General features: G+C 44.4%; 1 protein-coding gene across 2 annotated transcripts in view; it reads left to right on the top strand.

Annotated features, from left to right (window-relative positions):
* SAMHD1 (SAM and HD domain containing deoxynucleoside triphosphate triphosphohydrolase 1) overlaps positions 1–19,921 on the top strand; it is a 62,639-nt gene that overhangs the window by 38,591 nt on the left and 4,127 nt on the right. For both annotated transcript variants that reach the window (XM_002830274.6, XM_054542238.2), the window contains 6 exons: positions 774–865; positions 1,951–2,066; positions 8,844–8,983; positions 10,099–10,191; positions 15,792–15,896; positions 16,375–16,512. In XM_002830274.6, the coding sequence (XP_002830320.2) occupies positions 774–865; positions 1,951–2,066; positions 8,844–8,983; positions 10,099–10,191; positions 15,792–15,896; positions 16,375–16,512 (684 nt within the window). The remainder of the gene's footprint in view (positions 1–773; positions 866–1,950; positions 2,067–8,843; positions 8,984–10,098; positions 10,192–15,791; positions 15,897–16,374; positions 16,513–19,921) is intronic.

Below are 19,921 nucleotides of genomic sequence, written 5' to 3'. Positions count from 1 at the left end.
GAGCCATCGCACCTGGCCTAGTTTATTAAGAATGAAAGTTCTTGGCCGGGCACAGTGGCTCACGTCTGTAATCCCAGCACTATGGGAGGCCAAGGCGGGCAGATCACGAGGTCAGGAAATTGAGACCATCCTGGCTAACACAGTGAAACCCCATCTCTACTAAAAATACAAAAAAATTAGCCGGGCTTGGTGGCAGGCGCCTGTAGTCCTAGCTACTCGGGAGGCTGAGGCGGGAGAATGGCATGAACCCAGGAGGCAAAGCTTGCAGTGAGCCAAGATGGCACCACTGCACTCAAGCCTGGGCAACAGAGCAAGACTCCATCTCAAAAAAAAAAAAAAAAAAAAAAGAAAAAGAATGAAAGTTCTTGCAATGAAAGACTTGTACTCCAGCCTGGGCAACAGAGCGAGACTCCGTCTCAAAAAAAAAAAAAAAAAAACAAAGAATGAAAGTTAGCTGGGCACAGTGGCTGATGTGTGTTATCCCACAGCAAGGCTGAGGTGGGAAGATCACTTAAGACCAGCCTGTACAACATAGCAAGACCTCATCTTTAAAAAAATAAAAATAAAAAAAAAATGAAAGTTGCAAGCCAATAAATGGCTTTACTAATCTGCCTCCTCATTTTTTAGTGGGGTCAAAGGTATTAATGAAAAAGCCCCGCTGCATAGCCCTCTTGTCTGCCACTATCCCTTTTCCTTCCTTGTCCTATATACTTGTCTCTAATAAGGTTAACATAATCTGATCCTATTAATATTTACTTCATGTTTTCCTGCAGGAAGTTGGAAATCTGTATGACATGTTCCACACTCGCAACTCTTTACACCGTAGAGCTTATCAACACAAAGTTGGCAACATTATTGATACAATGTAAGAAACTTGATTGTCATTTCCCTATAAAATTTTCCTTGATACTTGGCTAGAGTATCATACTAGGCTCAACTAGACATTTCTAGATGAGTGCAAGTGAATATTAAGTGATTAAATTGAAAATGGTTTCCTTAAAGAAAAAAATCTAGCATAAAGTTAATTTAGTTGGAGGAAAAGGAGGGAAGTGGATAAAGGGGCAGATGAAGGGAAGAAGAGCTGGCTTAGGCCAGATGTGAAGCAGGAGTGCTGAGATCACTCAGGACCTCAGCACAGGTAGTCACTTACACACCATTCTCATCAGGAGAATGGGAGGTAGGACATGAATATTTAAATTCTGAGATTAATGACAAAAATTAACTTTAAGGATTAAGATTAATGTCTATTTGTATCCTGTCAAATATTTATCAAAATTAGTACCAAATGGTAAAACCAACAGGAATTTTACCTGTTCCTGACCCAGTCAGAACCACTGTACAGCCAGGTATCTCCGTGACTCAAAGACCCATGAGGAGTTATCAAACACTGGGTGTGAGTCAAGTTACTTCTTCCATGTCTCTAAAATAGCCTTAAATTGATTAACTTTTCATGTTTGTTTTCACATTTGTGTTGAGGAAGTATATCTTCATTCCTATTTTTTACCTATCCTTTGTCATGAGCAGATTACTTGGAATACATTCTCCTATTTGCATGTTAATTCTTTGGTAAGAGTTTTTGTTGTTGTTGTTGTTGTTTTGTAATTCAGAGAGATCTAGTTTCAAAGCCTGGCACTGTTTCTTCCTAACTTGGTTAAATCAAAATTTACTTCATTTCTGCATCTATAAAATGAGGGCTGAATACACCTACCTTATTGTTGGGAAGATTAAAGAAGATGGTGGAATGCAAAGCCCTGCCACAGTGCCTGGAACACAGTAAGCATGGCAGCTCACAGCTCACCAAGCACAAATTTAGTACGGTGGAGAAGCAGTTGTCTTTAGAACATTGTGCCTCATTTTATTTCCCTAAAGTAGAAAGATTTCCTTAAGTAAGACATAAGGCAAATATTCAAAATTTCTCATAAACATAAATTTTTGCAAAATGATTTTTAGGATTACAGATGCTTTCCTCAAAGCAGACGACTACATAGAGATTACAGGTGCTGGAGGAAAAAAGTATGGCATTTCTACAGCAATTGACGACATGGAAGCCTATACTAAGCTGACAGGTAAGAAGTAACAGGTAACATAGATGGTCCATCTCAGATAATCTGTAAGATGTCCCTGAATTGCCAATGAGTTATTTTTCTTTGTTTTATTTTTCATTTTTAAAGATAATTATTTAATTTTAAAAAAATAAAGAAAGGGTCTCACTATATTGCCCAGGCTTCTCTCAAATTCCTGGGCTCAAGCGATCTTCCTGCCTTGACTCCCAAAGTGCTAGGATTACAGGTGTGACCCACTGTACACAGCCGATGGGAGGATTTTAGCTTCCCAAGTAATTATCTCCTTTTGAATTTGAGTTTTATTTCTGTCTTGTACCAATAAAGTGACTTTGATAAAGGGATTTGACCTATCTGAACCTTTCATCTATAAAATGAGGGTAATGATACCTAGCATATAGTTTTGTTGTGATGTTTAAACGAGGCATAGCACCTAGTATAGACTTGATACATAAGTACTCAATATACATTATTTAACTTTTTTTTTTGGAGATGGAGTCTCGCTCTGTCACCTAGGCTGGAGTGCACTGGCGCAATCTTGGCTCACTGCAACCTCCACCTCTTGGGTTTCAGCAATTCTCCTGCCTCAGTCTCCTGGGTAGCTGAGAGCATGCCCCACCATGCCCAGCTAATTTTTGTATTTTTAGTAGAGACGGGGTTTTACCATATTGGCCAGGCTCTTCTCGAACTCCTGACCTCATGTGATCCACCCGCCTCCATCTCCCAGAGTGCTAGGATTACAGACGTGAGCCACTACGCCCGGCCCATTATTTAACTTTTAAATTTAATTTTTATTTATTTATTTATTTTCAGACAAGATTTTATTCTGTCATCCAGGCTGGAGTGCAGTGGTGCCATCACAGCTTATTGCAGCCTCAACCTCCAGAGCGCAAGTGATCCTCTTGCCTCAGCCTCAGCCAAGTAGCTGACTTGGCTACTTGGGACTATAGGCATGTGCCACCACACCTGGGCAATTTTTTTTTTTTTTTTTTTGATACGGAGTCTTGCTCTGTCACCCAGGCTGGAGTGCAGTGGCGCAATCTCGGCTCACTGCAAGCTCCGCCTCCCGGGTTCACACCATTCTCCTGCCTCAGCCTCCTGAGTAGCTGGGACCACAGGTGCCCACCACCACGCCTGGCTGATTTTTGTATTTTTAGTAGAGATGGGGTTTCACCTTGTTAGCCAGGATGGTCTTGATCTCCTGACCTCATGATCTGCCCGCCTCAGCCTCCAAAAGTGCTGGGATTACAGGCGTGAGACACCGCCCAGCTACACCTGAGTAATTTTTTTAATTTTTGTAGAGACAGGGTCCCAATATGTTGCCCAGACTTGTCATTATTTAACTCATACCTGGATTAATACTGAACACCAAAAAACTGACTTGGCCATTTAACATTATTTTCATTATAAAAAGACAAGATGCCAGGAACATCTGTCCACACTTCTGCAGAAACAAAATCTGCAGCTTAGTGTGGAAAGGAGCAAAGAGAGGTAAAGGGTAAAGGTGGTTCTTTTTTTTTTCTTTTTTTTGGGACAGTTTTGCTCTTGTAGCCCAGGCTGTAATGCAATGGCACGATCTCGGCTCACTGCAACCTCCGCCTCCTGGGTTCAAGCGATTCTCCTGCCTCAGCCTCCTGAGTAGCTGGGATTACAGGTGCCCACCACCACGCCCAGCTAATTTTTTTGTATTTTTACTAGAGACGGGGTTTCACCATGTCAGCCAGGCTAGTCTGGAACTCCTGATCTCAGATGATCCATCCGCCTCGGCCTCCCAAAGTGCTGGCATTACAGGTGTGAGCCACCCTGCCCAGCCACAGCTGGTTCTTTAATGTGGGAAAGTGTTGACTGAGATAAAGCAAAAGAAGTAGAACAAAAAGTGTACACCAATCAGAGTTCTTAGTTACAAATTATGAAAATGTTTAACTAAAAATAAAATTGGGCCAGGCACGGTGGCTTACGCCTGTAATCCCAGCACTTTGGGAGGCCAAGGCGGGCAGATTACCTGAGGTCAGGAGTTCGAGACCATCCTGTCCAAAATTGTAAAACCCCGTCTCTACTAAAAATACAAAAATGAGCCAGGCGTGGTGGTGCGCACCTGTAATCTCAGCTACTCAGGAGGCTGAGGCAGGAGAATTGCTTGAACCCAGGAGACAGAGGTTGTGGTGAGCTGAGATCGTACCACTGCGCTCCAGCCTATGCAACAGAGCAAGATTCTGTCTCAAACATGAATAAAAAATAAAATAAAAAAATAAATAAAATTGGAAAGCAATCACATAGCTTACAGAATCCATGGAAAGGCTGGAGGCTCTGAAAATGGAGAAAAACAACAGAAGCCAAGTGACCTAAGACACAGCCAAATCACTCTACTGTAGCTTCCTGCCAAGAGTGCTGCTGTTCTACCACAGCTGGATTCTATTTGCTGCACACTGACAGAATGAAACCTAAACTAGCTCCTCCTAAACTATGTTTGAAGAACCAGTTTTTAAAATTACCAACCCCTTGCAGATTGATATTTCTGTAAAGTATGATAAAAATGAATTACTAGAAAAATGATATGGGGGGAAAAGGCATGTAAAATACAAGCCCAAATTTTTATTATTCAACTTGACAGATTTCACATTACCTTTCAGTAAATTCAATCAAAAGATAAATAATAGGCCAGACAAGGTGGCTCATGCCTATAATCCCAGCACTCTGGGAAACCAAGGCAATTGGATCACTTGAGCCCAGGAGTTTGAGACCAGCCTGGGCAACATGGTGAAACTCTGTTTCTATAAAAATTTAAAAATTAGCCATGGTGGTACGTGCCTGTAGTCCCAGCTACTCAGGATGCTGAGGTTGGGGGATCACTGGAGCCCAGGAGGTCGGGGTTGCAGTGAACCAAGATTGCACCACTGAAGTCCAGCCTGGGTAACAGAGCGAGACCCTGTATCAAATAATAATAATAATAGAGAAAAAATTTAAAAATTAAATTACAAGAACTATATACATTGTTCTTTAAAAATATACATGTAAGGCTAGGCAGGGTGGCTCACGCCTATAATCCCAACATCTTCGGAGGCTGAGGCAGGTGGATCACTTGAGTTCAGGAGTTCAAGACCAGCCTGACCAACATGGTGAAACCCTGTCTCTACTAAAAATACAAAGTATGAGCTGGGCGTGGTGGCGGGTGCCTGTAGTCCCAGCTACTCGGAGACTGAGGCACGAGAATCACTTGAACCCAGGAGGCGGAGGTTGCAATGAGCTGAGAAGGCACCACTGCATTCCAGCCTGGATGACAGAGCAAGACTCCTTCTCAAAAATAAAATAAATAAATAAGTAAAATAAAAGTAAAAAAAAAAAATTGAACAAGCTGAAGATATTTACTTTTAATTTTCATTCATAATAATGCAAGTGATGCCATATTTTAAAAAGTCAGCCGGGCATGGTGGCTCACGCCTGTAATCTCAGCACTTTGGGAGGCCGAAGTGGGCAGATACGAGGTCAGGAGTTCAAGACCAGCCTGGCGCCTGTAATCCCAGCTACTCTGGAGGCTGAGGCAGGAGAATCATTTGCACCCAGGAGGCGGAGGTTGCAGTGAGCCGAGATCGCACCATTGCACTCCAGCCTGGGTAACAGGGTGAGACTCTGTCTAAAAAAAAAAAAAAAAAAAAAATCATCTTTATCCAGGTGTGGCGGCATGTGCCTTTAGTCCCAGCTGTTCAAGAGACTGAGGCAGGAAGATTAATTTTTTCAAATTATATTTACATTTAAACTAGCTTTTGGTTTAGCTGGGCATGGTGGCATGTGCCTGTAGTCCCAGTTACTCAGGAGGCTGAGGCATGAGGATTGCCTGAGCCCAGGTGGTCAAGGATGCAGCGAGCCATGATTACGTGCCACTTCACTCCAGCCTGACAACAGAGCGAGACCCTGTCTCAAAAACAAACAAACAAAAATTTAGCCAGGCATGGTGGTGTACGTCTGTAGTCCCAGCTACTCAAGGGCTGAGGCAGGAAGATTGCTTGAGCACAGGACTTTGATGCTGCAGTGAACTATGATCGCGCCACTGCACTTCAGCCTAGGCCACAGAACCTGACGTTGTCTCCTTAAAAAAAAAAAAAAAAGGCCAGGTGCAGTGGCTCATGCCTGGAATCCCAGCACTTTGGGCGGCTGAGGTGAGTGGATCACTTGAGGCCAGGAGTTCGAGACCAGCCTGGCCAACATGGGGAAACCCAATCTCTACTGAAAATACAAAAATTAGCTGGGCGTGGTAGCATGTACCTGTAGTCCCAGCTACTCAGGAGGCTGAGGCACGAGAATCACTTGAACCTGGGAGGCAGAGGTTGCAGTGAGCCAAGATCACGCCACTGCACTCCAGCCTGGGTGACAAAGCAAGACTCTGTCTCAAAAAAAAAAAAAATTGCACAGAGATATATATATGGAGAAAGCGTGCAGAAAAACATTAACAATTGTTGAATTTAAGTGAAGGATATTTTATTTTGAAATTTTTCAAAATAAAAATTGGGAGAAAAAGAAAGGAAAAACGTTTCTTCTACTCTCATCATCGAATGGGACATTAAAAAATCATTGTTTTATTATTATAGAAATTTACAAAGCCATGTACCTGTCACTTAGCTTCAACAGTTATCAACACATGGCAGTTTTGCTTCATCTCCTCATCTACCCACTCTTGTCAAACACTGGACTATTTTGAAGCAGATCCTGGACATAATTTTGCTTGTAAATACTTCAGGACCGTTCTCTTTTTTTTATTTTTATTTTTTTAGATAGTGTCAGTCTGTCACCCAGGTGGGAGTGTAGTGGCGCCATCTCGGCTCACTGCAACCTCCACCTCCAGGGTTCAAGCGATTCTCCTGCCTCAGCCTCCTGAGTAGTTGGGACCACAGGCATGCACCGCCATGCCCAGCTAATTTTTGTATTTTTGGTAGAGGCATGGTTTTGCCATGTTGGCCAGGCTGGTCTCGAGCTCCTGACCTCAGGTGATCCACCTGCCTTGGCCTCCCAAATTGCTGGGATCACAGGTGTGAGCCACAGCGCCTAGCCACCATTCTTTTTTAAAGACAAAATAAAACATGTCAACAATAAATCCATACACCTTTATGTGCCCATCACCCAGCTCAGCAGTCATCAATTCCAATGCAGTCTTATTTCTCTCTATCCTTCCCCACTCTCTGGATTACCTGGAAGTAAATCCAAGACATTGACAGGAACTTTTTTTTTTTTGAGACAGAGTCTCACTCTTGTTGCCCAGGCTTGAGTGCAATGGCACAATCTTGGCTCACTGTAACCTCCACTTTCAGGGCTCAAGCAATTCTCCTGCCTCAGCCTCCTGAGTAGCTGGGATTACAGGCGCCCGCCACTACACCCAGCTAATTTTTTTGTATTGTTAGTAGAGACAGGGTTTCACCATGTTGGACAGGCTGGTCTTGAACTCCTTACCTCAAGTGATCCGCCCGCCTCGGCCTCTCAAAGTGCTGGGATTGCAGGCATGAGCCACTATGACTGGCAGACTGGAACAGTTTTAAAAGGTTTTTTCACTTAAGTCTTTTTTTTTTTTTTTTTTTTTTTATTTATGAAGTATTTATTGATCATTCTTGGGTGTTTCTCGGAGAGGGGGATATGGCAGGGTCATAGGATAATAGTGGAGAGAAGGTCGGGAGATAAACACATGAACAAAGGTCTCTGGTTTTCCTAGGCAGAGGTCCCTGCGGCCTTCTGCAGTGTTTGTGCCCCTGGGTACTTGAGATTAGGGAGTGGTGATGACTCTTGAAGAGCATGCTGCCTTCAAGCATCTGTTTAACAAAGCACATCTTGCACCGCCCTTAATCCATTTAACCCTGAGTTGACACAGCACATGTCTCAGAGAGCAGGGGGCTGGGGGAAAGGCCATAGATCAACAGCATCCCAAGGCAGAAGAATTTCTCCTAGTCAGAACAAAATGGAGTCTCCTATGCCCACCTCTTTCTACACAGACACAGCAACAATCTGATCTCTCCTTCCTTTCCCCACACTTCCCCCCCTTCTTTTCAACAAAACCGCCATCGTCCTCATGGCCCGCTCCCGATGGTCGCTGTCTCTTCGGAGCTGTTGGGTACACCTCCCAGACAGGGCAGCCGGGCAGAGGCGCTCCTCACCTCCCAGACAGGGCGGCCAGGCAGAGGCGCTCCTCGCTTCCCAGACGGGGCCGCCCGGGCAGAGGCGCTCCTCACTTCCTCCCAGACCGGGTGGCAGCCGGGCAGAGGCGCTCCTCACCTCCCAGACGGGGCGGCCGGGCAGAGGCGCTCCTCACTTCCCAGACGGGGCAGCCGAGCAGAGGCGCTCCTCACTTCCCAGAGGGGGCGGCCGGGCAGAGGCGCTCCTCACTTCCCAGACCGGGCGGCCTGGCAGAGGCGCTCCTCACTTCCCAGACGGGGCGGCCGGGCAGAGACGCTCCTCACTTCCTCCCAGACGGGGTGGCGGCCAGGCAGAGGCGCTCCTCACCTCCCAGACAGGGCGGCCGGGCAGAGGCGCTCCTCACTTCCCAGACGGGGCGGCCGGGCAGAGACGCTCCTCACTTCCTCCCAGAAGGGGTGGCGGCCAGGCAGAGGCGCTCCTCACCTCCCAGACGGGGCGGCCGGGCAGAGGCGCTCACTTAAGTCTTTTAAAAAATTTTCTCACATTGCTAAAATAATGTACCTACATTTGTGAACTGCCTGTTAAGATCATTTCAGTAGAATAGCACTATATAATTCTTTAACTCTGTGTTTTTATTTTAATATAACTGAAATGTCATCAAATTGGCAGATAACATTTTTCTGGAGATTTTATACTCTACTGATCCCAAATTGAAAGACGCACGAGAGATTTTAAAACAAATTGAATACCGTAATCTATTCAAGTATGTGGGTGAGACCCAGCCAACAGGACAAGTAAAGATTAAAAGGGTGAGTTATCAGGCATCTTTCCATTAGTGAAAGGTTATCTCTGTCCTCCAAGAGGAAACCACTAACCTATCGTGATACTATGACTCTGTACTAAGTGCTTTATATTTATTCTCATTTAATCTTCACAGCAGTGCAGGGGTCTTCGGCCTGTTTTACAGATAGAGAAACTGAGGCTTCACTGAGATTAAATAACTTACTTGCTCATGAAAGCATATTTAGCCAGGATTCAAAAGCCAGGTCTAACTTAACTCCAAATCTTTGCTCTCATCCAGGAAGTGAGAGTGGGTCTCCAATTTTGGCTAGATTCAAGCATGAGAAAATGAATATAAGGGAAAGGAACCACAAAAGAAAGTGCCTGCATGAGCTTCATTGAGGCTGTGGTGACCTGTTGTAATGACTCGGTTCCTTCACAGGATATCAGTCTCTCAGATGGCACATACCTGTCTTCTTTAGCTCAAATATCTATTTTCACCTCCTACTTGTTGAAGAGTTTTCTCTTTGCCAGAAAGCCATAACACAAGTCATACTTATAACCACATCCTACCTCAATAATTTCTTGGGTTATACTTTACTTCCTCTTGTTGTACTAATAGGTTAATGTCACATTTTTTTTTTCAAAATGTGAATTTTGTTTGTTTGTTTGTTTTTAGACAGAGTCTCGCTCTGTCGCCCAGGTTAGAGTGCAGTGGCGCGATCTCAGCTCACTGCAACCTCCACCTCCCGGATTCAAGCAATTCTCCTGCCTCAGCCTCCCGAGTAGCTGGGATTACAGGCACCCGCCACCACGCCAAGCTAATTTTTGTATTTTTAGTAGAGACGGGGTTTCATCATGTTGGTCAGGCTGGTCTCGAACTCCCGACCTCATGATCCACCCACCTGGGGCTCCCAAAGTGCTGGGATTATAGACGTGAGCCACTGCGCCTGGCCACTTTTTACAATTTTTTACAAAAATTGCTCTATTTGTTTAACGAGTGACATTGGTAGGAGCTATATTTGTTAAGGATATCTCTAATCGTTTTTCTTAGTTAGGTGCCATTTTCATAAAGAGTACCTGTTTGTGGCTCGAAGACTTGATGAAAAATGGATTCTAACATGGGGAGTCTTGTGTTTTCCAGGAGGACTATGAATCTCTTCCAAAAGAGGTTGCCAATGCTAAACCCAAAGAATTGCTAGACGTGAAACTGAAGGCTGAAGATTTTATAGTGGATGTAAGTAATTAGCCCAGTAATAAACTGAGTGAATACTTTTTTAAAGATAAAGCACCCACCATTATAAAAGTAGTACATGTTCATTTTAACAAATTAGAAAAATACAGAAAGATAAAAGGAAGGAAGTCATCTGTGCCCTCACAAACAGAACCAATATTATTAACCACAAAAACATTTTATTCGTGATGTTTTGCCATTATTTTTAATAAAATTGTGGTCATGTGATTACATTTTCTATATTAATTAAAATTTTTTAATTACACAAGTAATACATTTTAATTTTTTTTATTGCCTGCATACAAACAGAGGAAAAAGTTGTGGGGCCAGGCACGGTGGCTCACGCCTGTAATCCCAAAACTTTGGGAGGCAGAGGTGGGTGGATCACCTGAGTCAGGAGTTCAAAACCAGCCTGGCCAACAGGGCAAAACCCCATTTCTAGTAAAAATACAAAACAATTAGCCGGGCTTGGTGGTTTGCGCCTGTAGTCCCAGCTACTCGGGAGGCTGAGGCAGGAGGATTGCTTGAACCCAGGAGGCAGAGGTTGCAGTGAGCCAAGATTGCACCACTGCACTCCAGCCTGGGCAGCAGAGTAAGACTGTCTCCAAAAAAAAAAAGAGCTGGGCACGGTGGCTCATGCCTGTAATCCTAGCACTTTGGGAAGCTGAGGCGGGTCGATCACAAAGTCAGGAGATTGAGACCATCCTGGCCAACATGGTGAAACCCCCATCGCTACTAAAAATACAAAAATTAGCTGGGTGTGGTGGTGTGTGCCTGTAGTCCCAGCTACTCAGGAGGCTGAGGCAGGAGAATCGCTTGAACCTGGGAGGCGGAGGTTGCAGTGAGCCGAGATCACTCCACTGCACTCCAGCCTGGGCAACAGAGCGAGACAGCACTGCACCTCAGGCCAATAGTCTCAGCAGATTACACCCTGGACCTTATCAACATTCAAAACTGCCCTACCTGTAAAATCACTAGTTTAAACATACTTTTCTCTGTCCACAAACCCCTTTCTTCCTCATCCACGTTTTCCTAGCTCATCAGGCCCTCTAGTTTATTGTGTCCTCACTTTCTTCGAGCTTGTCAGTGGCCTTCTATCTTCATTTCTCTCCACATGTAGGCCAAGCGCAGTGGCTCACGCCTATAATCCCAGCACTTTGGGAGGCCAAGGCGAGTGAATCACTTGAAATCAGGAGGTTGAGACCATCCTACCCAACACGGCGAAACCCCATCTCTACTAAAAATACAAAAAATCAGCCAGGCGTGGTGGCACACGCCTGTAATCCCAGTTACTTGGGAAGCTGAGGCAGGAGAATTGCTTGAACCCAGAAGGCAGAGGTTGCAGTGAGCCGAGATCACATCACTGCATTCCAGCCTGGGCAACAGAGTGAGACTCCATCTCAAAAAAAAAAAGTATCTTAGATAACGTGATACAGTAATTCACTCATTTTCTGCAGTTACCCTCAACTCTCTTTTCCTTCTTTGCATCTACCTAGCAGAAGGCCAAACAACTTAGATGAATCAAATCTAAACATCTCCACACCCATACCTCGACACATAAATGCTCCTGGATACTATCACTGTACAGGCATATCTATAAATTCCCGGTCATGAAACTAAGCTGGGCCTTCTGGCAGGCTTAGTGTGATTCTCCCAGTCTCTAATAATCATTTCAGTCCAGGCGCGGTGGCTCACGCCTGCAATCCCAGCACTTTGGGAGGCCGAGGCAGACAGATCACCTGAGGTCAGGAGTTCAAGACCAGCCTGGCTAACATGGCAAAACCCTGTCTCTACTAAAAATACAAAAATTAGCCAGGGATGGTGATGGGTGCTGATAATCTCAGCTACTCAAGGAGGCTGAGGCAAGAGAATCACTTGAACCTGGGAGGCGGAGGTTGTAGTGAGCCAAGATCATGCCACTGCTCTCCAGCCTGGGCAACAGAGCAAGATCCTTATCTCAAAAAATACTACTACTAATAATCATCATCATCATTTCAAACTGTCCTCCCTCCTCTCAGAACTCCAACCATGCTTCCCACCTCCAGCTGTATTCATCCTCATGAGTAACCCAACCTTTGGCTCCTATTTCCAAGATAAACTATAGGCCATTAGGTAGCAACTCCTTAGACCTTTCTCACCAAAGAAACAAGCCTTCCTCCATCTGCCACTGTATTCTGTATTCCCATTCTTATAGTGGGGAAACAGCTTTGTTCTTGTCAAAGGCTTAGGGTAATTCTACTTGTGTTCTAGAGAAGTGTTGTCCCATAGAACTTTCTGCAGTGACAGAGATATTCTTGGTTAGTGATGTCCCTTTCCATAGCCACTAGTTGCATGCGGCTGTTGAGCACTTGACATGTGGTTGCTGTAACTGAATAACTTCATTTTTTATTGTATTTAGTGTTAATTATTTATTTATTTTTTAGAGACAAGGTCTCACTCTGTTGCCCAGGCTGGAGTGCAGTGATGTAATCACAGCTCATTATAACCTCAAACTCCTGGGCTCAAGCGATCCTCACACCTCAGCCTCCTGAGTAGCTAGGACTACAGACATGTGCCACCATGCCCAGCTAATTTTTAAGTTTTTTGTACAGATGGGGTCTCACCATGCTGCCCAGGCTGGTCTCAAACTCCTGGCCTCAAGCAATCTTGCTGCCTTAGCCTCCTGAAGTGCTGGGATTATAGGCATGAGCCACTGCACCCAGCCAATGTTAGTTTAAACTTTTGTTTATCTTGAGACAGGGTCTCTGTCTGTGCCCCAGGCTGAAGTGCAGTGGCATGATCATGGCTTACTGCAGCAAAACCCCATCTGTACCAAAAACACAAAAATTATCCAGGTGTGGTGGTGCATGCCTGTAGTCCCAGCTACTCGGGAGGCTGAGGTGGGAAGATCGCTTGAGCCCAGGAGGTGGAGGTTGCAGTGAGCTGAGATCGCACCACTGCACTCCAGCCTAGGCAACAGAGCAAGAGCCTATCTCAAGAAAATCATGAACACCACACTGCTCTTCCCCTCTCCTCTTTTTCAGGGTCAGACTCATCTTCCCTTACCTTTCTAAGGCACCAAATTCCTCTCCAGGCACTTCTTTCTTGCTGTCTTTTTTTTCCTTTATGTTTTTATTTTATGTATTTTTTAAATTGACAAATGATAACTGTCTATTTTCATGGGGTACATAGTGTATATAAATGTCTGATGATCAGATCAGGGTAGTTAGCATACCCATCATCTCAAACATTTATCATTTCTCTGTGTTGGGAATATTCAATATTTTCCTTCAAGCTATTTAAAACTATGTAATAGGCCGGGCACGGTGGCTCATGCCTGTAATTCCAGCACTTTGGGAGGCCGAGGCAGGCAGATCACAAGGTCAGGAGATTGAGACCATCCTGGCCAACATGGTGAAACCCTGTCTCTACTAAAATTAAAAAAAAAAAAAAAATTAGCCAGGCATGATGGCACACGCCTGTCATCCTAGCTACTTGGGAGGCTGAGGCAGGAAAATCGCTTGAACCCAGGAGGCGGAGGTTGCAGTGAGCCGAGATCAAGCCACTGCATTCTAGCCTGGCGACAGAGAGACTCCATATCAAAAAAACTATGTAATAGATTACTGTTAACTAGGCCGGCCACGGTGGCTCATGCCTGTAATCCCAGCACTTTGGGAGGCTGAGGCGGGTGGATCACTTGAGGCCAGAAGTTTGAGACCAGCCTGGTCAACATGGTGAAACCCCATCTCTACTAAAAATACAAAAATTAGCTGGGTGTGGTGGTGCATACCTGTAATCCCAGCTACTTAGGAGGCTGAGGCAGGAGAACCACTTGAACCTAGGAGGCAGAGGTTGCAGTGTGCCGAGATTGTGCCACTGCAGTCCAGCCTGGGCAACAGAGCAAGGCTCTGTGTCAAAAAAAAGGAAATTACTGTTAACTATAGTTGTAGTCATCCTACAGTACTATAGAACCCTAGAACTTACTCCTCCTATCTAGCTGTAATTTTGTTTTCTTTAACATCTTGCCTCCTCTGAACAGCCAAATTTCTAAGAGTTGCCTTCTCTTACATTTTTTTTTTTTTTTTGAGACGGAGTCTCACTGTGTTGCCCAGGTTGGAGTACAGTGGCACGATCTCTGCTCACTGCAACCTCCAGCTCCTGGGTTCAAGCGATTCTCCTGCCTCAGCCTCCTGAGTAGCCGGGACTACAGGTGCCTGCCACCACATCCGGCTAATTTTTGTATTATTAGTTGAGATGGGGTTTCACCATATTGGCCAGGCTGGTCTTGATATCCTGACCTCGTGATCCACTGGCTTCGGCCTCCCAAAGTGTTGGGATTACAGGCGTGAGCCATCGCACCTCTTACATTTTTGTTTCTCATTTTCTCCTGAACCTTTTTTTCTGATGCCATCACTGTACTCTCTCCAGGATCACCAGTGACTTCAGAGTTGCTAAATCCAGGAGACAGTTTCAGTCCTCTCTGCCTCTGAGCTGTTTCCTCTGCCTGCAATTCTTTTTCTTCCCGCCTAAGCCTGTTTGTTTCTTGCTCACTTAGTAAAGTCACTTTCCCAGGAAAATGTTTCAGTCATTCTCCGGGCACCCTAGGCTACATCAGGTAACCTGTAAGAACATTTCAAAGCACCCTTTGCTTTTCAACGGTGGTTGAATACTTTTATAATTATTTGTTGAACTTCAATCTAGGGCTGCCTGGTTTGTGGGGGCTAGGATTTTCTTATTTATTTTTGGAGGCAGAGTCTCGCTCTGTTGCCTAGGCTGGAGTGCAGTGGCGCGATCTCAATTCACTGCAACCTCCACCTGCCGGGTTCAAGCAATTCTTGTGCCTCAGCCTCCCGAGTAGCTTGGACCACAGGTGCATAACACCACGTCTGGCTAATATTTTTTTTTTTTTTTTTTTTTTTAGTATTTTTGGTAGAGACAGGGTTTCACCATGTTGACCAGGGTGGTCTCGAACTCCTGGTCTCAAGTGAGCCACTGTGTCCAGCCTGGGATTTTATTTTAAAGTGTCCTTGTTGTACCTCTAGTGTCTATCTGTGTCTGTCACATAGCAGGGATTGAGTTTACACCACACTTAGATCAACCACACAAGTGCATTTCCCATTCTTCCCAGATTTCAATACCAAATCCCTAAGAGTGGTCACGAACCAGTTATTTTTATTCCACCATGAGTCACCTTATCAACATTCTTACTTCCGAATCCCCAGAAGGCTCTGTTCCATTTCTTTTTTTTTTTTTTTTTTTTTTGAGTCAAAGTCTCTGTCGCCAGGCTGGAGTGCAGTGGTGCGATCTCGGCTCACTGCAACCTCCATCTCCCAGGTTCAAGCAATTCTCCTGCCTCAGTCTCCCAAGTAACTGGGGTTACAGGCGCATGCCACCACACCTGGCTAATTTTTGTACTTTTAGTAAAGGTGGGGTTTCACTATGTTGGCCAGGCTGGTCTCGAACTCCTGACCTCGTGATTCACCCGCCTTGGCCTCCCAAAGTGCTGGGATTATAGGCGTGAGCTACTGCGCCTGGCCTCTGTTCCATTTCTTGTTATGCTCCTACAGCCCTGAGTTCAGTTCTCCTGCTTGCTATATGATTACTTGTGAATTGCTTTTATTTAGGTTATCAACATGGATTATGGAATGCAAGAAAAGAATCCAATTGATCATGTTAGCTTCTATTGTAAGACTGCCCCCAACAGAGCAATCAGGATTACTAAAAACCAGGTAACTACTTAGGCAAAACAAATATACTATAGTGGCATGTAGCGAATCTTTATAGTAAATTAGCATTTTATATGCAATTAGGTTTTAAGGCATATCTTTACAATTAAAGTGGGCCTGGCACAGTAGCTCATACCTGTAATCCCAGTGTTTTGGGAGGCTGAAGCGGGAGGATCACTTGAGACGAAGAGCTTAAGATCAGCCTGGCCAACAAAGCGCGACCCCATCTCTACAAAAAATAAAAAACTTAGGCATGGTAGCTCATGCCTGTAGTTCCAACTACTTAGGAGGCTGAGGTGGGAGGATCACTTGCGCCTGGGAGGTCAAGGCTTCAGTGAGCTGTGATTGTGCCACTGCACTCCAGCCTGGGTGACAGGAGATCTTGTCTCAAAAAAAAAGGAATAGTTAGGAGCCTAGGGACCAGCTGATATCTCCAATGTGTGACTTCAAGGTGATAGTGAAATCTCTTCATTTTAAAAAGGTTTCACAACTTCTGCCAGAGAAATTTGCAGAGCAGCTGATTCGAGTATATTGTAAGAAGGTGGACAGAAAGAGTTTGTATGCCGCAAAACAACATTTTGTTCAGTGGTGTGCAGACAGAAATTTCACCAAGCCGCAGGTAGGTGGCCTGTTACTCACAAACTTTGCACAATTTTTTATTTTTAAGTAAAAACCAAAAGTAATTCTATCTGCTGAAAAGTTCCCATTTAAGTTATAGTCATTTGGTTATGGTTTTGAAAATAAGGTCTTTGACTTTCTTTCCTTTTAAAATGTCTGAATCTGTGTCAGCCAGTGATTTCTTCCTACAGGAGTTGGGAATGGATACGGTTTAGCATTATTGTCCTAATAATAAAAGATTAAAATGTGCACATGTAAATAATGCTTTCTAATGTTGTTCACCAGTGGCCCTGGAAGGTTATTCATAGTGTCTCCATCTTTCAGCGGTTACCAAAGCTGAGTAGTTAACTTGTTTAACATACAATTGATAATAGACTTCATGTTTCTAAACCTGGTTACTTCAGTATATTAGTTAACTATTTAAATTATCTAGAATGTGAGTAGAGGGAAGAGGAGCCAAGCCACAGTTGCCAACCCTGTAGAGAAGGTTGTTAAAATTGTCTCTTACTGACCCTACACATGGTAGGTGTCTGCACAGAGAATGTGGCCAGTTGGCATTTATTGAATGAATGAATGAATGAATGAATGAATATAATTGGCAGGCAGGGCAACAGTGCTTTACTGCCTAGTCTAGAACTCTCCCTCACACCTCCCTGTGTGTCAAGTGCTAAAGGGAACAAAGGATAGGGTGAGACATGAAAGCGTAGCTCAGGATGTCGGTGCTTTATCAAGTGCCACAAGGCATGATCCAGGTAAGATCTCTGAGGATTCAGAGAGTTGGGAGATCTCTGGGAGAAGCCTGGTGAAGGGGCAGGATCTGCTAGATCTAGAAGGCAGGGTTGTGTTTGGATGAGTAGCAGGGAGAATGAAGGGTATATTTGGCAGTGGGAGCAGCACAAAGGCATGAAGCTGGAATGAGCTGAGAGTGTTTAGGGGACCATGAGGATACCTGTCTGTCCAGGGTAGAAAATTCTTTTTTTTTTTAATTAATTAATTCATTCATTTTTTTGAGATGGAGTCTTGCTTTGTCACCCAGGCTACAGTGCAGTGGCACAATCTTGGCTCACTGCAACCTCTGCCTCCCGGGTTCAAGCAATTCCCCCCTGCCTCAGCCTCCTGAGTAGCTGGGATTACAGGCATGTGCCACAATGCCTGGGTAAATTTTTGTATTTTAGTAGAGATGGGGTTTCATTATGTTGGCCAGGATGGTCTCGATCTCCTGACCTCGTGATCCGCCCACCTTGGCCCCACAAAGTGCTGGGATTACAGGTGTGAGCCACCGTGCCCAGCCAGAAAATTCTTACTGTTAAGTGTGGAGAGGTTAAATGGGAAGAGTGGACTAGATTATTGAGAACCTTGGATAATTGGCTAGGAGATTTTTTTCTCTGTACAGTGGGGAGGGAATCATTGAGCATATACAAGAATTACCATGCACTGTATGATCTACCCGAATGTTTGTCATCTCCAACTAGAGTGACACCCGTGGGAATAAGAGTAGAATTGTCCCTTGGTATCTGTGGGGAACTGGTTCCAGGACCCCCACAGACCCCACAGATAGAAAAATCCATGGATAGGCCGGGCGCGGTGGCTCATGCCTGTAATCCCAGCACTTTGGGAGGCTGAGGTGGGCGGATCACGAGGTCAAGAGATCAAGACTATCCTGGCTAACACTGTGAAACCCCGTCTCTACTAAAAATACAAAAAATTAGCCGGGCGACTGCACTCCAGCCTGGGTGACAGAGCAAGATTCTGTCTCAAAAAAAAAAAAAAAAAAGAAAAGAAAAATCCATAGATGCTCAAGTCCCTTATATAAAATGGAATAGTGTTTGCATATGACCTATACATATCCTCCTTTATACTTTAAATATCTCTAGATTACTTATAAAACCTACTACAATGTAAATCTATGTAAATAGTTGTTAATACTGTATTGTTTAGGGAATCATGACAAGAAGAAACTCTGTACATGCTTAGTATAGACACAGCCATCCATTTTTCCCCCTTCATATTTTCTATCTACAGTTGGTTGAATCTGCCCATGGATGCAGAGGGCCAACTGTATGTCTATCCTAGGTACTGTGAAACTAAATCACTGAAAACTCTAGCTGCAGATAGACTGGAACTTGGAGAGGCTGGAAATAGAGAGTCAAGAGAGGCTATTAAAGTTTGGCTGTGTCGTGATAACTACTATAAATTTGGTACATTCACTCACGGAGTGAGTATTTTGCCATGCCCTGTGTTAGGTACCTGGAACAGTACCTAAGATAGACAGTTCCTAATAACCCATGGAACCCATTCAGGTTGGGGATAACAATCTAGTTGGGGATAATAATAATTATTATTAATTTTTCTCCATAAGTTAATAATTATAGGAGCATGGTAAGTACTTTGGGTGTAGGGTGAGTACACAGTCTTAGAGGAGGAAAAACAAGGAGGATTTAGCTGATCTTGGTTGGTCAGGAAAAGCTTATTTAAAGAAGGGCTTATAAACTGAGACCTGAAGCTTGAGTGAGGAGTTGTCTGGGTTAAGGGCTGGCAGCAGGAGGTGGTGGTAGGGGAGGGGTTGAGGCATAGACACCACAGGGTTGGGTCAGAAGATGAGAAAGAACACGATGCATTTCAGGAAGGAGCAGAGAGTGTGGAGGTGTCTAGGGCTTTATCAAAGTCCTGTCAGCCGAGAGCAGTAGGGAGCATTGACACTGAAGGGTTTTAAGCAGGAAAGTGACACATTTGTTTACATTTATAAAATTCACTAGAATTGAAAGTAGAATGAGTAGAAATTAAAAAGTTGGCTATGCGCTAGGCATGGTGGCTCACATCTATAATCCTAGCACTTTGGGAGGTTGAGATGGGAGGATTGCTTGAGCCTAGGAGTCTAAGGCTGCAATGAGCTATGATCACACCACTACACTCCAGCCTGGTTGATAGAGCAAGATGCTGTCTCAAAAAAAGAAAGAAAAAAAGAAAGCTAGGTAGAAATAGAGATGAGTTTAAAGACAAATAAATACTGTTGATTTTGAGATAGGCCTTTAAGTACAAGTATCATGGCAATAGAATGACTTTTTTTGTTTGTTTGTTTGTTTTGAGACAGAGTCTTGCTCTGTTGCCCAGGCTGGAGTGCAGTGGCACGATTTCAGCTCACTGCAACCTCCACCTCCCGGGTTGAAGCAATTCTCCTGCCTCAGCCTCCTGAGTAGCTGGGACTACAGGCACGTGCCACCATGCCCAGCTAATTTTTGTATTTTTAGTAGAGACGGGGTCTCACCATGTTGCTCAGGCTGGTCTTGAACTCCCGACCTCAAGTGATCCACCTGCTTTGGCCTCCCAAAGTGTTGGGATTACAAGCATGAACCACCACGCCTGGCCTAAATGATTGCCTTTACTGAGGTCAGGAGTTCGAGACCATCCTG

The sequence above is a fragment of the Pongo abelii genome, chromosome 21 (genome assembly GCF_028885655.2).
Source record: "Pongo abelii isolate AG06213 chromosome 21, NHGRI_mPonAbe1-v2.0_pri, whole genome shotgun sequence".
Lineage (NCBI taxonomy): Eukaryota > Metazoa > Chordata > Mammalia > Primates > Hominidae > Pongo > Pongo abelii.
This window is presented reverse-complemented; position numbering and strand designations above follow the sequence as displayed.